At 40.6% G+C, this 15,782-nt stretch overlaps 2 protein-coding genes across 4 annotated transcripts in view; both read left to right on the top strand.

The window, feature by feature from the left end:
- arhgap29a (Rho GTPase activating protein 29a) overlaps positions 1-5,019 on the top strand; it is a 42,097-nt gene extending 37,078 nt beyond the window's left edge. For both annotated transcript variants that reach the window (XM_033638847.2, XM_033638848.2), the window contains 7 exons: positions 141-304; positions 1,186-1,374; positions 2,208-2,345; positions 2,665-2,900; positions 3,044-3,356; positions 3,470-3,578; positions 3,705-5,019. In XM_033638847.2, the coding sequence (XP_033494738.2) occupies positions 141-304; positions 1,186-1,374; positions 2,208-2,345; positions 2,665-2,900; positions 3,044-3,356; positions 3,470-3,578; positions 3,705-4,651 (2,096 nt within the window). In that variant the 3' untranslated portion in view covers positions 4,652-5,019. The remainder of the gene's footprint in view (positions 1-140; positions 305-1,185; positions 1,375-2,207; positions 2,346-2,664; positions 2,901-3,043; positions 3,357-3,469; positions 3,579-3,704) is intronic.
- Positions 5,020-7,937: 2,918 nt separating this feature from the next.
- Positions 7,938-15,782, top strand: part of abca4a (ATP-binding cassette, sub-family A (ABC1), member 4a) — a 51,816-nt gene continuing 43,971 nt past the window's right edge. For both annotated transcript variants that reach the window (XM_033638889.2, XM_033638888.2), the window contains exons 1-6: positions 7,938-8,023; positions 8,877-8,988; positions 9,627-9,720; positions 9,861-10,002; positions 10,333-10,472; positions 14,708-14,835. In XM_033638889.2, the coding sequence (XP_033494780.1) occupies positions 8,923-8,988; positions 9,627-9,720; positions 9,861-10,002; positions 10,333-10,472; positions 14,708-14,835 (570 nt within the window). In that variant the 5' untranslated portion in view covers positions 7,938-8,023; positions 8,877-8,922. The remainder of the gene's footprint in view (positions 8,024-8,876; positions 8,989-9,626; positions 9,721-9,860; positions 10,003-10,332; positions 10,473-14,707; positions 14,836-15,782) is intronic.

The raw sequence follows: 15,782 nt of genomic DNA, 5'->3' as shown, positions 1-15,782 counted from the left end.
TTTTTTGTTTTTTTTTCTGAATGAGAATGACCCTGTTTCTCAGTGGGATTGTCCCTCCAGTATATACAAGAAGAAAAGAACATAGCCTCTAATGATGCTGCTTGTCCTTAATTTCTTCTTTCTCTCCCTCCACTCTGCAGGTCTAAGTGAGATGGTAATCGAATCAGCCAGCTCCCCAGGTCCCTTTAGAAACACCCAGATGTCCAGGGCTGCTCAAACCCACAAGTTGAGGAAGCTCAGAGCGCCGTCCAAGTGTCGAGAGTGCGACAGCCTGGTGGTGTTTCATGGAGCAGAGTGCGAGGAGGTAACCTTGGTTTCTTTTCCCTCTGTTTTGTTTTAGAACTAATGGAACAAAACGCCAACTGTTAGCCTCTATTTAGACCTTCATTAAATGTAGTGAGTCCACGGCATTCAGAGTATTTCAAGTTCAAGGCGAACGCTGCCAAAGTTTCACAATGGCGTCTTTATCACTCATGGTGAGCAAAAATCAAACAAAAACTAAAGAGAAAGACCACCTCGTCCCTCATCAAAACATCTGAATAAAGGGAGAAGTTGAAACTGGCCGCAGGCTCTCCTCAGAGACCAAATCCACCAACTGGTCTCAGTCGGGGAACGGGCAGTGGAAACTGAAGACCTTTTGTTCGTCTTCCGAGGAGTCGCCTCCATCACCCCTGTTTATTTTAGATCCAGTTTCTTTCCATATTTATTGGATACACTGAGGAAAGACAAGACAATAACAAAACAGTTACTGGAAACTTTTTTTTTTTTTTTTTTACACGAAAGTTATATAATGGTAGAATACACACTGACAAGACATAAGAATTTAACGCTGCAGTGTACTGGAATCATTCCATGGCATTGGTTCAAGGGGTCACCAAACATAAAGCTTTCTTCTTTGGCCTTTTAGTCTTGATTTTAAGGAGTGGTTCACAGCCAAATTTGTGTTGAGTGCACATATTTGTGCTCAAGTTGTAAAGAGCCCAAACAAGCTGGAATAGACTGGCTTTAGTAGGAGAGATGTAGAAACACAGTTTTTATTTGTCCCCATTTAACATGCAGCCTCAGCTTAAGATTGATTGGTTTCAGTCCCATCACTTCTACTTTAATCTCTGCCTTTCAGCAGTGTCCTAAATATGTTTTACTTTATCACTTTCATAACTGAGATGCCTTTCAAAATGTTTGCAGTGTTCGTTAGCCTGCCATAAGAAGTGTCTGGAAACCCTGGCCATCCAGTGTGGCCATAAGAAGCTCCAGGGGAGGCTCCACCTCTTCGGCATCGACTTCACACAGGCAGCTAAGAACAGCCAGGATGGCATCCCCTTCATCATACGGAAGTGTACATCGGAAATCGAGAACAGAGCGCTCAACATTAAGGTATTCTGCAGTTAAATATGAAACATAGAAGTTAATGATAATGTTGCTCGCATTAAAGGTATACTATGCACAATTGTCAGTTACTGTTTGGAGACATGCTCGCTAGGGAAAGGAAAGTAAAAGCCAAATTCACTTTTGTTTGCCATTCTGCCTCACTATATTTGCCTTTTTTTGCCGCTGTGTCTCTTGGATGCTAACTGTCCGGCACCTGGTTGCTACCGTTTTGTAAAGACCTGACCTCACCTTAGCGCTAAAATGCCCATAAATGTCCTGAACACAGAAAATAAGAAGAGTTTTTTCATTGTTTTTTAGAAAAATCCTGCATAGTATACCTTTTGAAATTCTGTATTTGGCATGTTGCTTCTTCTTTTTGGCTTCCCTGAAGAGGATACGCTACTATGTTTGTGCTTTGTATTTAATTTTGTTGTGGGATATCTCTTGATGCATTGTTTATTGGAGGTTTATATCTATATTATATTTTATATCTTTTTTCCTGATAATGGTTGTGTTTATGTCCAGATGATATTTCTGTATTGTGTTGTTGGATGATGGTGGGTTGACATACCGGAATGTTTGTTTTGTTATAGGTTAATGTGTCTGAATAATCCCATGAGGGATGGGTCATGTAAATGTCCAGACATGAAAATAAAATATTCATTGATTAATTTATTCACTGTCTCGAAATATAAAATGCAGTGTTTGGGCCAGTAGAGGCTGCCAGCATTTCTAATGATAGTCGTAATGCTTTGTGGGAATTATTTACATGTCTCAAAATGAATGTTATTTTCTAAAAAATTCCTGCATTGAATCCATTTTGTTTTTGTGCCATGAAGGGTATCTACCGCGTGAATGGTGCCAAGTCTCGAGTAGAGAAGCTGTGCCAGGCTTTTGAGAATGGCAAGGACCTGGTGGAGCTCTCCGATCTTTATCCCCACGACATCAGCAACGTACTCAAACTCTACTTGAGACAGGTGGGCTGCTTTTAAGATGTTATCCATAGCACTATAGGGGTTTTGTAAATTTACTCACACCTGCAAAGAGGCTCATCTAAATGAGGACACGAGATGGTTAAATATTAGCGCTACAGAACAAAACCACTGCAGTGGTATTTATTTGTCTTTGTCTATGTTTGGTATAAAATTCCCCCCTCTGGTCCCCCAGTTGCTTATCTCATTTCTAATTCCTTGCCACTTGTCTATTTACTTATATATTCTGGTCTCTGTTTGTTATTAACTTCCTCATTTCATTTGTTTTTCTGGGTCTTTTCTCCCCTCACACTTTCCTCTGCAGCTTCCAGAGCCCCTCATCCTGTTCCGCTATTATAATGACTTCATTGGTCTGGCTAAGGAAAGCCAGAGGATCATTGTGGAGGAACTGGAGGCAACGCGGCTCAGTCCCACCCCAGTGACCCCGGCCCAGGTCAGCGTGGATCTCAACCGCGTCCTCTTCAAAATCAAGGACCTGCTGAGGCAGCTGCCACCAGCTCATTACAAGACACTGCAGTTCCTCATAGAGCATCTGCACCGGTATGACAGCCTCAGTCACATAACCCATAAAACACATTATTAAATCAGTCATTTCACAAGTAGGAATGTGAGTCTTATTTTTTAGAAAACTCAGTCTGTATTATTAATTTATAAGCAATAATAATAAATCCTCCTCTCTCCAGGGTGACGGAGCAGTCAGAGGAGAATAAAATGACAGCCAGCAACCTGGGCATCATCTTTGGCCCAACACTGATCAAACCAAGGCAGGCAGATGCCGACGTTTCCCTTTCCTCTCTGGTGGATTACCCATATCAGGCACTTATTGTTGAGCTCCTGATCAGACACTACCAGATGATCTTTGATACCCCTCTTAGTCCCCTGAGCGGCACCTCGCCTACAGAGATCGATGCCCAACGCCTTGACACACGCCTCAACCAACAGGAGAAGGAGCAGCAGCTGAGCAGGCACTCAAAGTCGCTGGGAGACATTAAGGAGGTAATTAGTGTTTGGTTTTCATACTAAACATGAGATTGTGTTATTTTAATGGTATGGCATTCATTTTGACATCAAATGGTAGATTGACACTGTGTTTTGTGTTACCATTACAGCAGAGCTCTAAGGTGTATAAGAGGCATTCCTCCATAATTCCCTCCTCCCACTTATTGGCTGAGGTTCAGGAAACCACGCCAAGCTTCGACGGAAGTGACTTTGAGCCTGGTCAGTATTGTTACAAAGCGATGTAACCTATTGAAAGCATTAGGCCAGTATTACTCCAGATGTAAAATCTTTCTTTTACCTTTTATATGTTAATGTTTAACCTCTTGTTAATCTCTCTATTTAAAGTTGATGAAGTGGATTTGGAAGCCTTCAATGGGGTTTTATCATCAGGCGTCCCAGAGGTCCCGAAACCTGGCGAGAGAGGCCTCTGCCGTTCTCAGCATGTCACCGTCGCCAGAGTCCAGCTCCGACACCCTCGCAACAAACTCTCCTCCCGGCCAATGAGCATGCCAGCTGAACGGTTACACAACCGAGGCCAAGTAGACGAGAATAACACCCGGAACAGTACCGACCAAGGCGACAGGAAAGGAGGCAGTTTTGATCAGTCCATTGAAGAGGTGGACGAAACTGAGAGTACAAAATTGCGAGTGGGCACGCATTACCGGAGTACATTCATTGACACTCAGACGTTACGCAGAACTTGGGACAAACAGTACAAGCATGAGGTTACTTCCAGAACTGTCAGAATTGTGGCCAGTTCGCCCACAGAGAGTACGGCAGTGGACCCCAGCAACTTATCAAGTTCTGTGCCCATATCCTCATCATCTTTCTCCCTTGGAAGTACTGGGAGCAACATGAGCACCATCTTCCCTAACAGACCTTACACTGTCGCAGTGCGACCTAGCAGGACTTTAAGAAGGGAGGACAATGTAACCAAGTACAGCCCCACTTCAACAGCTTTCAGGGCTCCCAGGACACTTCAGCCTCCCCCAGGGACCTTCTACAAGCCCCCATCAGGGAGTAAAGCTAAAGCGCTGCAGAGCTGTGCTTTAGCTAACAGCGCAGAGGAAGAAGATGATGAGGAGGATGATGACGAGGAGGAGGAGGAGTTGGGGATTGAGATAGAGGTGTCTGTAGATGAGCCTCTTGAGGAAGACAACGAGGCTGAGCCATCTCAGTCTCCCAGCTCTAGTCCTGAGGAGCTGGGCCCAAACCAGGCCAAACCAGTATACCAGAGACTACGGCCCAGACGCCTCCAAGAGGTCGAACATCGAGAGGCTCATTTTGTGTGATCATCTGAGAGTCATGGGTTATCAGAGATCTTAAAAAAACAGTGCTCAAATGTGATCAATGTGTGCCATATTCATCTGCATTGACGCTGCAAAGACAATTTCCAGATGTACTATGATTGTGGGCCCCATGTGGACGATTATATGTACCCTTTGTCCTGACAAGACAAACAAGATGCACTTAAAAAAAAATGCTGTATATTTTAGCCTGATTGACCAATAATTCATTTACCAATCACTTGCTCAGTACACTCTGGCACCTTGTCAGAATATTTATAATTTTTTTTTTTAAACTGTGCAATTACATTTTTATTCAAATATTTTGTACCAAGTTGTTCCAGGCTCACTATGTATGTTTATATACCAAAAAACTGTTTGAATTGTTACAATAGTGCATGTAGCCACAACACTGAAAAAAAAGTTTGGTGCACTTATCAATACTCTCACACAGATCTGTTCTGAGTCGTATTTCTACCTACTGTGAGTCAGAATGTTTTAAACTGTTACATTTAGGTTATAATTAATCATTTTGCTAATAACTTGTATATAAAGCAATATATTGACCGTTGTTACATGCTGCACTGGGTATCTGCATCAGCATTTGTTGATGCTATGGAGCACCAGTTGCAAAGGGTATACATCCACTTGTTTTTATACTGTTGAACTTTTATGGTGTCAACTTAAACTGATCTGAAAAGCTTTTAGAAATGCCTCTGGATTGTATAATGGCATTATCTTTCTTATTTTGATATAACATTTCTTAATAGCCAAAGCTGTTTTTTCTTTTTACAACTGAATTAGTTAAATAACCTAAACCTTACAGGTTCTTTGTAAGTAATAGGAAGTGCAGCATTTATTTAAATGGTATCTGTTTTTCATGGTAATGTACAAGGTTGACAGAATGTTGAAAAGTTCAGTGTAAAAAAAAAACAGGTACATGAAAACAAACACCCTTTTGTAACTTATTAAAATATATCTGACAACTTCCATGATGGTCTGTTTTTTCTTTTTCAGAACTTTAAAGGAGAAGACCACCTAAATTAAGAATTTCAATGTGTTATTTCCATGGCCTAGGGAAAGTTTAATCACGGCTTGTGAACGTTAGCTACTCTCTCTTAAAGACAGAAATGGTAAATGGTAAAGTAAAGTGGAATTTATGTTTCTATGTTGAATCGATAACGTAACTACGGTGTAGGCTCCATGTTGATGCAAAGCCTACCTCCCTAGAAATGTAACTACATGTCACAGCGACGCAGACCTCCTGCCTATTTTTGTAAGCTGAAACCATTTCCCTCAGTGGAAACAAAGCTTTTATTTACTTTAATTTCACAGATAAGAAACAATAAATTGTGAGGACAATAAAGCCTCCACAAAAATAGCATTTTAAGTCTTGTGTGTGATTTATCCTGGCTTCATATGAGCAGAGGAAATCTCACCTTGTCGCTAGGCTAATTTATACAATGTAAAATACCATAGGCTTGTGCTAATAACGTTAGCATGTTATATAAGCTTGGAAGGGTCCATGTCATTGGTTCAACATCCCATTAGTCCGACTGTCCGCGCGGTGCTGAACGGCTCGTGGCGGGCGTATGGTGCACTGCGACCAGCTTGAGGCGGAGCAGGCTCACGGCTTATGTGTTTGTCACTGTCTTTTTCATTTTAACCCACACCATGATCTTTTCCTGACCCTAACCAAGTGGTTTTTGTGCCTAAACCTAACCAGACCTTAAGCACAGGGCATCGTGATGATTTCGGAACAGACTTCGGAAGAATGAGTTTAATATGGTCGGAACAATGGGATGTTGAACCAATGGGCTGTCAGACCAATGGGCAGTTCCCGCTTGGAAAACGTATTTAGTATAAGACAGTTGTTTTGTCAGTGAACCTTGTGAGTTGTAATGGAGCCAAATTATGTACCGTTACCTTTGTTAAATGTTTCTGTTGTCACTGAATTTATATGAAAAGACGGAAAGATAGCTAGCTGCTAGGCTAATTTATACAACGTAAAATGCCATAGACTTGTGCTAATAACATTAGCATGTTGTATTTGTGGGGAAAATGTGTCCAGATAAAGACAAGTGTTTGTCTGTGAATGCTGCGAGTTATAGTGAAGCTGATTTGTGTACTTGTGTTTGAAACTGTCCATATTTAATGTGTGTTTTGGGTGTGTTTAAAATTAATTAAACTTTACAGTACTTCACAGAAATCTCCACCGCCAACTAGTGTTTTGGAGGTGTAACTGCAGAGTGACAGACACTCAAAAGACAATATTCCTACTAAGCTGTTTGCATAGCTAAGGAAAATGAATATTTCCACTAATATTCCTGTTTACATGCAGCCGTGCATACTCCCGTTAACGTGCCCCAGCATGTCATTTATCATGTCAAAATATGGAAAAGTGAAAAGGCTGGAGCTGCTTGTCATTTTGCTTTTTTGCATCGGAATAAGATTTTTCCAAAGTTTCCAACCAGTGGCGGACTTGTTAGATTGTGCGGCACAGCCTCTTTCTTTCAGTCCTTCAACCACCTTCTTGAAAAGGGCGGCGATGCGACCTGTGCATATCCAAAAACCTTTTGATATCCAAGTCTTTCATGAAGTGTTTTAGCACTCCGCTTTTGGATTTGGAAAAGAGAGTTGTCCATGTTTTCTAATATTTCTCTTAGACCCAAGGAGTAACTTGTAAGAATCTAAAAAATGGCCGTAATTCTGGGGCGTCGGTGGCTTATTGGATAGAGCAGGCGCCCCATGTACAAGGCTGTTGCCACAGTGGCCCAGGTTTGACTCCAGCCTGTGGCCCTTTGCTGCATGTCACTCCCTCCCTCTCTCTCTCTCCCCCCTTCACACTTGACTGTCCTATCAATTAAAGGCTAAAATGCCCTAAAAAATATCTTTAAAATAAATAAATAAATAAATGGCTGTAATTCTCCTTTAAAACTAATTTTAACAATTAAGAATTATTCCCATTATCACCACAAGTTGTGTGGTGTTACAGTTCACCAAAAGAAAGCCTTATCCATGTAATACAGTGAGCTGATAGACTATTACCAAGCAGCATGACGGCCTGTGAATGTAGAGAGATGCTAATTTTTGTTAAAATGTAATTACATTTGCATATTCACTCTCTATCAGTTTGTAGGATTATAATAGGGGCAGGATTACAACATAGGCCAGGTGGTTAGGTCATGTGTGCCTCTACAACGGATGAGAGCGTTAGCAGTCTCCCAGCACTGAGAAAGGAGATTAAATCAATCTGCTTAACTATTCACAAGGTCTGGATTCTAGCTGTGTTAGCAACCCCAAGGAGCACACGGTGAAATATTTGGTGTTATGCTTTATGTAGTTAGTATCACTCTACAGTGCGAGTGTTCTTCTGAGGTAAGTGATATACCATTCTAGACTATAGCCATACTTTGGGAATTTAGTCAATGTATGTGTAATTAGTGATGTGCTTGCCATAAAATTGCATAATAGTTGTAAATGACCAAGATTAAAGCTAATTTTGTTATATGTAGCGAGTGTGCGATAGTCAATGTTCTTGGGTAGTGACTTTAACCTTGAGTAGTACTGAGAGAATGTTTATAGACTGTGGAAAGGTCTACTTTTTACACTGACCATGTGAAGTGTCTTGAGCTCATTAACCTCATTACAAAGCTATTGCTAGCCTTCATCACAGGATGAATGGAGGGACACCTCTATGGAGATCATCCACAACATTAAGCTTTCCTAATGTCATAAATGTTTTTGTAAAACATGGGGTAGCTTTATTTAGTAGGTGTGTAATGATACATCGATCTGGATTGATATTGATTCAGTAATCAATGATCAGTGTGAGGTGAAAACATTTATACGCCATCATCTTCAAGATGCATCAGTATTTTGAAAATCCCATGGCATGTCTTTGTCATCTTTTCCATCCAAGCGCACCTTCTTTATAAACATTCAAACAGCGCTAGCAGCCTAGCTACAGGCAGATAATGGTACGCAGCCAAGAGGAAATGAAGATATTCACTGATATTGTCTCATATCTATATCAGGCCACTGAATTGAATTAAATTGTATCGTATTGTATCATATCACATCGTATCGTATCATATTGTGGCAGACCTTGTGATACCAGCAAACATCGTATCATTGTCCAAAGAATCAATAACATCATATCATAATGTAACTTGTAATTCACACCCCTGTTGTTTAGCTCATACGAGTATTGTGGTCTGGTTGAGTACAGGTTCGTCGGCTGGTGCCAGCCCCTGCGGGGGTGAAAAGGAGCAGTCATGGGGGCAGGAACACAGGTCAGACTCCTGCTGTGGAAGAACTGGACTGTCCGCAGGAGGCAGAGGGTAAAATCCTCTCATCTATTTATTACCTTCAAGTATCTTTCTTTGCAGATGATACCAACTAATTTACTGAAAAGTCTTTTTTTTTCATCTAAGATGTATGTGTTTGTGATCACCTGCAATATGTTTATGTTGTGGAACAATGCAAAAGCAAAATAATTAACTATATGAATAACTTCTTAGTTATGTTTTAAAGTCAATTTATCCTTCTAAATGCCTCTGAAAAGTGTAATACGGAAACTGGCATTAGCAATTTGCTAACTTGCAAAATTGATGGAAGTCAAAAATCTGATTCTATAAAAATACCTTATAGCCCAACAGGATATTCTGATAAGATTGATTAAGGACCTTTGTCATATCATTTTGAAAGTTGTACTTTTGCTTTGCTTTTGTCTTGTGACTTCACACCATATCATGTTGCTACCCAGCTGTAACTTTATTATACATTTTCAGTAATAACATTTAGCATAATTAAGATTCATTATCCATTAAGAACAAAGTACAGGGGCATTATTGGCCTATTACTTCAGTTTTTATACATCTAACACTTGCATTGACATCTGAGTGACTCGCTTACTGCCTTTAAACAACAACAGGATAAAATGCAGATTGACAGAGTTTACATTGTGCTCTCCAACCAGGTGCGTTTCTTCATGGAGATCATGTGGCCTGTTATGCTGTTCATGGGGTTAGTGTGGCTAAGGAGAGTGAATCCACTTTACCGCCAACATGAATGTAAGCAAACAACTCTTTACCAAGAAAAAACATCAGAAACATCTCAATCCACAAAGAGAGAAATATGATATCTTATTATTCATGATTTATAAATGACTTGCATGAAGCACTGAAAGCCAACAGTATCCCCTCTTCCTCAGGCCACTTCCCCAACAAGGCCATGCCCTCCACAGGGATCCTGCCATGGATCCAAGGAATCATCTGTAACGCCAACAACCCTTGTTTTCAATACCCCACCCGTGGTGAATCTCCTGGCATGGTGTCCAACTACAACAACTCAGTGTAAGCATCACCCTGGTGGAGGGAGGTCATTTTAAGCCAGAGGTGTTGAATTCCTATGAAACATTTGATCTGAGACAAAAGGGCTGATTATGTAGTAGAGTCAAACAGAATATATTCATCTGGATTATATTCTACTGGTTTCAAAGCCTCAGTATGTGCACATATATGAAGGTCTATACTCAGGGGTGCAGCACACAATTTTGGGTCCTGTACATAGGCATTCTCTATGGACATCTCCCAACATCCACAGCCACAGTCCTATACCCCTGTATATGCTTTTAATCTGCTGTTAAACAGGCTAAATGTGTGTGATTTTTGACTGCTCCTCAGATTGGCTCGGTTCTACATGGATGCCCAGGAGCTTCTTTTTAGTGACCCAGAGTTTCAGCAAGTTGGTCGCCTCTGGAGGGAACTGACTGCCATGAGTAACTTTATGGACACCCTGCGCACTCGTCCTGAACAGATCTCAGGTCAGTGCTCCAGCCTTTCGTCAACATACTGCAAAAACATTGTCTCTAAAGGGAAAACCCAACATCACTGGAACAGATGTGACCAGCAGAATACAGTTATCTTTCCGGATTCAGTTTAGTTGACAAACACGACAAAGGCCAGGAGTTATATCAGTTGTTGACCCTTTGTTCCATTGTTCCTTTCCAACATTACCACCCACCCACAGATAAACATGCCAGTAAAAACAACAGTAAACATATGTATATTATTTTTTAAAGACTGATTTCAGTGCACAAAACCATGACCTCATTTGGAGATGTTATCTAGCAGCCTCTGTTTGACCATTTTTGTAAAAGGTTGTGGGTTGTGCACATCCTTTATTGCAAACAGGCAGTTTGTTCCACTCCATAGCACCAGCACAGATAAAAGAAACCTTAGCATGGTTTTGAATCTGTAAAGGTTCAGGTTAGCTACCCCAGCTTTTCTTGAGATTTTGAACTTCTTCTAATTTCTTAAAGTAATTGTCAATTTATATAGGGGCTCTGCCTTTTTCAAATCTTCTAGTATGGCTATGATGCACTCAACTGGAAGCTGTTGGAGCCGAAAGAAACGAGACCTGCCCACATGACTCCTGTGATAGAGCCCGAGCACTTTTCGAGCTAATTTGTATTGTACTTCTTGAAGTTTGTGTTTCAAGGCTTTATGAAAGGGATTTAACATTTTTTTCAACCAGTATCATGACAGTTTGTGTAGTATTTGTAAATGAACTGTGGTAAACTTCTCTCCATCTTACCAGATCTCCCTGCTCATCTTATTCTCTTATAATCAGACCAAACTCTAATCAAACTGTAAAACTATGCAGTGTTGATCAAATATAAACCAAGATTCGCAACTTAACCGTTCTCAGAAACATGTTTTAGCTTGCTGTTTAACTGTAATTCGGCACCATTTGTCACCAGTATGCCATAATGGCCAAGCTAGTATTACATCACCCACCAGCGGGAACATTTAGTGATCCTGGTTTTTGTAGGTTTTCTACCGTTTGAGCAAAAGCAAATGCCACAGCTCTTTTCCTCTGATTTCTCTGGTCATGTAGCACCACTTATTGAAAGATCACCTTTCCAGCAGTGAAATACTTCTTTAAGTTCCAAATACCATGAACTAAGGGTGCAGTGAGACTGGACAAAGCAGGAGGCCAACAATTTTAGGGATCCCTATCCAGTAATGTAGCCCTCCTGGCTAGATATCTAGTTCTTGCATTTACCTTCCCCAAAATCTTCAAGGCCATGAAAGCTCCCCCTAAGTTCTTATCAAGGATGCAACCCAGGTAGCTAACAGAGGACTTTTATGCAATAGATTCCTCTTAAATCTTAATACACCTTTCCCAGTAAGGGTTTCTAGTGGAAAAGTTATATTAATCTTAATATACAGCATTGACTACATTTAGCATTGCAAAGTATTCTCAGTGTCCTGCTCCTGAAAGAGCATACAAAGAGTTTGGCTTCATGAGCTTACGCCTTTATTCTTCCTACTTTTTTGTTGCTGTTATAATTTGTAAAGATAAAATGAAACATGTAGGGTTTTGGTACACAGACCATGATTTTTAAAAACTTGGAACCGTCATCTGGTCAATCACCGTGTCACAGTCTAGATCACGTCTCACACGTTTTCCCATCAGTCTGTCTGTGTATTTGTGTTGCCTAACAGGATTACATCACATGGGTTTAAGAAAGGCCCGTAACGTAAGCTGCTTACTTTCACCACCGTTGTGTTGTTTATTTGGTGGGAAACCAATCCATGCGCCCTCAGTCCATGCTCCTCTTTTCGCGAGACAACAAAGCAACATTCTCAAGGGACGCCATGCAAACAATTCATGTCAACATATACATGTACATCCATACTGTCTATATAGCATGTTTCCCAGCAAAATAAACCTTCACGATGGGAGTGGAATGAGGCTGAGTGAATTCCAGCCTGTGAGTGATAACGTCTGGTTGCTCTCTGTGCTGTCACTCTCATGGAGAAATATGTAGATACACTAACAGAGCCAAAAGAGATATGCATCCACATTCCATGAAAGTTCCCATGAGCCCCGGGAAAGAAAATTAAATCATGTTGAGAACCAAGTTATGTAACTTTTCAAACTGACCCATCATGACTGGTCATATTAACAGAAAATGTGAGTGGACATGGGCAAGGCCCTTGATCATGAGCAAAGTGTGTGTGTGTGTTTAATTTATGTATGCATACACCTATGTCCATGGATCCATAGAGGTATATTCCCCATAATTATTACATAACACACAAAAAACGCCACCTATGGGCGGATTATAAAACAGTGGGCCCCTGGACACAGATATGCTCAAGGGCCCCTCCACCTCTCCTACATAGTAACAAGACACACAGATTTTGTGGTGATATTGCATTTCTTTGTAGTTGTTATGCTTTTTTATGTTTTTTTTGTGTCGTTGTGGTTATTTGGGTCTTTTTGAAGTCATTTTGTGTCTTTTTTTGGTCATTTTGTGTTTCCTTGTAGTTATTTTGTGTCTTGTTGTAGTTTTCTTTTGTCTCTTTGTTATTTTGTGTCTCTTTGTGGTTGTTTTGTCCCGTTTTATGCCTCTGCACCAGCGATAGCCATGGATGGCCGCATTATGTTTTCAGGTGGTCCATCCATCACATTCTCATGAACATTTTATCCCCAGAATGCAAAACTTTGGCACAAACGTCCACTTGGACTGATTGAAGTGATTAGAATTTGGTGGTCAAAGGTCAAGGGCACTATGACCTTGCTTCTGTCTCAGTCTAATGAACACAATATCTCAAGAAGGCCTTGAGGGAATCACCTCAACTTTGGCACAAATGTCCACTTTGAGTCAAGGATGAACTGATTTTAGTCAAAGGTCAAGGTCACTTTGACCTTGCATCCATCTAATTCTTGTGAACATGATATCACAAGAACACTGTGAGGGAATTTCTTCAAATTTGGCACAAACGTCGACTTTGAGTCAAGGATGAACTAATTTTGGTGGTCGAAAGTCAAATGTCAAGGTGACATACTCTACTTATGACAAAATGTCACACAAATGTGTAAGTAGTATAAAAGGACGAAGTGATGATATTTTATATTTAAAAGGTCAAAGGTCAACTTCACTCCGTCATCATAATGATCTGCAAAAACACTTTTCTGACCATTATGCAATGACTAGTTTGTAGAGGCATACAACCACGAGGCAGTAATTCTAGTTGTAGTTATTTTGTGTCTTGTTGCAGTTCCTTCATATCTCTTTGTGGTAATTTTGAGTCTCTTCTACGCTGGTGTATGTTAATTTGATTCAGATTTGGTAAGTGAAGGCCAGGGGGTCCTCTAACACTTTGGGCCCCTGGGCATGTGCCTGTTTGGCCCATTCAGTAATCCATCTATAGCTTGTGTAGTATAGTTAGACCTTTTTAAAAAATACACAATCTCCACAATTTATGTAATTTCTGGCAGAGTGTTTGATGACAAGACTGATAACCACTCTGATATCTGTTAAATATGGAGCTACAGCGAGCAGTTTAGCACAGTTGCTGGAGGCAGGCGGGAACAGTCCAACAGCCCATCAGCACTTTTAAAGTTCACTTATTAACACCTTATATCTCGTTTGTTTAATCATACAAAAATCAAAGTGTACAGTTGAAAATAAAAGGACTTTTGTTTCAGTGATCAGTGTGTCATAAATGTTGGTTTGTGTAACCTGCTCACCACAAGAACAAGCAGCATCAATACAGAGGGTGTGATTTTGTCATTTTGCTTTGTTGGCTAACTGGTCTGACGGATATGTCTCACTGCCTCTTGGATAGAAGCAGGACTTCTAATAACATTTCCATTTCTTCTGTTCTTTTGAAATTAATACTTCCCCCAATTCCTCCCCCTTCTTACTTTTTGGTTTCTTTGTGGTTTCAAGTGTGTGCAAGAGAACTGTATCATAAGGCAAGTCATTTCAGGGCTGAACCTGGATGCAGGCCACACCAGCACTTTACTTGACAAAGCAAACTTTATTCATGCACAGACAGGCCACTGGAAATAATGAGACAGTGCAGAGGTGGAGTGACTTCACTGTATGTTCCTATCCTTGTAATGCAGCATATTTGTCACAACCTGCCCATAATATGTGCCACTCAGAGTTTTTTCAACTTACCCAGTGTTTTGTGGAGCACAGAAGAGTTTCAAGTGCCGTTTTTCATTCACTCGAACCGCCTGTGTCTCTCTCTGTAGGCCGAGGAGTAAAGGTGGAGACTATCCTAAAGGATGATGAGACTCTGACATCATACCTGCTGAGAGACGTTCCTCTGACAGAGTCTGTGGTGTATCAGCTAGTCCATGCCCAAATTAGGCCTGAACAGGTACACTGGCACACAGACACACAATGGAAAGGATCCCTAAAGAGGTTGATCTTTTTGTTACAGAGTAAGATTATTTTTGTTTCACCAGAAACAGCCTTGAATTGCTGCCGCCAAACTCACCAGACTCCATTTGAATAAGCAGTGGTTTTATCATAGTAAAACACACTTCAGTCGAAGTCGACAGAAAAAAAATCACAATAACCGTCTCAGTTTGTCTTGGTTGGAATAAACAATTAATTCACCCATTTAGATGTTTAGATTTGAAAATATTCCACAAGTAAAGACTTGTTCCCACCACTCCATATTTGTGTTCAAGGAGTTAACTTCAGGTATGACCTGATTCATTGGTATCAGTAATTCTGGCTGATAAACGGCTGGGAGAAATCCCCCTTTGGCAATTTACACACAGGAAAATGCACACATACATCCATGCATGCTACTTTATCCAAACACATGCGGCCAGCTAGCAAACCTCCCTTTAAAATACCGTAACACGCCTTCCTCTGAATCATTGCTTGCTTGAGGGTAATGTGAAGTACAAATGAGTCATCAACTCTGAATGAGCTATTAAAGATCGCATAAAAGGTGTTCACATCTGCAGCATTGCAGGCTTTACAATTAATGCAACTTTGGTCATATTTACTTATAATTCATTCATCAGACCCCTATAGTCTCTTTTCATGCTCCTATCCCAGCATGCATTGCACACACTTGACAGCTCAGCATATTCACAAGCAAATACATTCATATCTATGGTCACACCTTTGGGCAATTTGGAGTTTCCACTTAACATAACCTGTTCATCTAAGAGCTCGCTGACAGGATACATGTACAATATGCATTGTGACATTATAAAGGAAACAAAACTGAGTTCGATTGCTTTGGAAGTTTCCATTTAATGTTTAACTCTTTTATGTTGGGAGCCATTTTAATGCTAAAAAACAAGT

This window comes from Epinephelus lanceolatus, chromosome 20 (genome assembly GCF_041903045.1).
Source record: "Epinephelus lanceolatus isolate andai-2023 chromosome 20, ASM4190304v1, whole genome shotgun sequence".
In the NCBI taxonomy this organism is placed as follows: domain Eukaryota; kingdom Metazoa; phylum Chordata; class Actinopteri; order Perciformes; family Serranidae; genus Epinephelus; species Epinephelus lanceolatus.
Note: the sequence above shows the minus strand (reverse complement) of the source record. Positions and strands in the feature narration are given on the sequence as shown.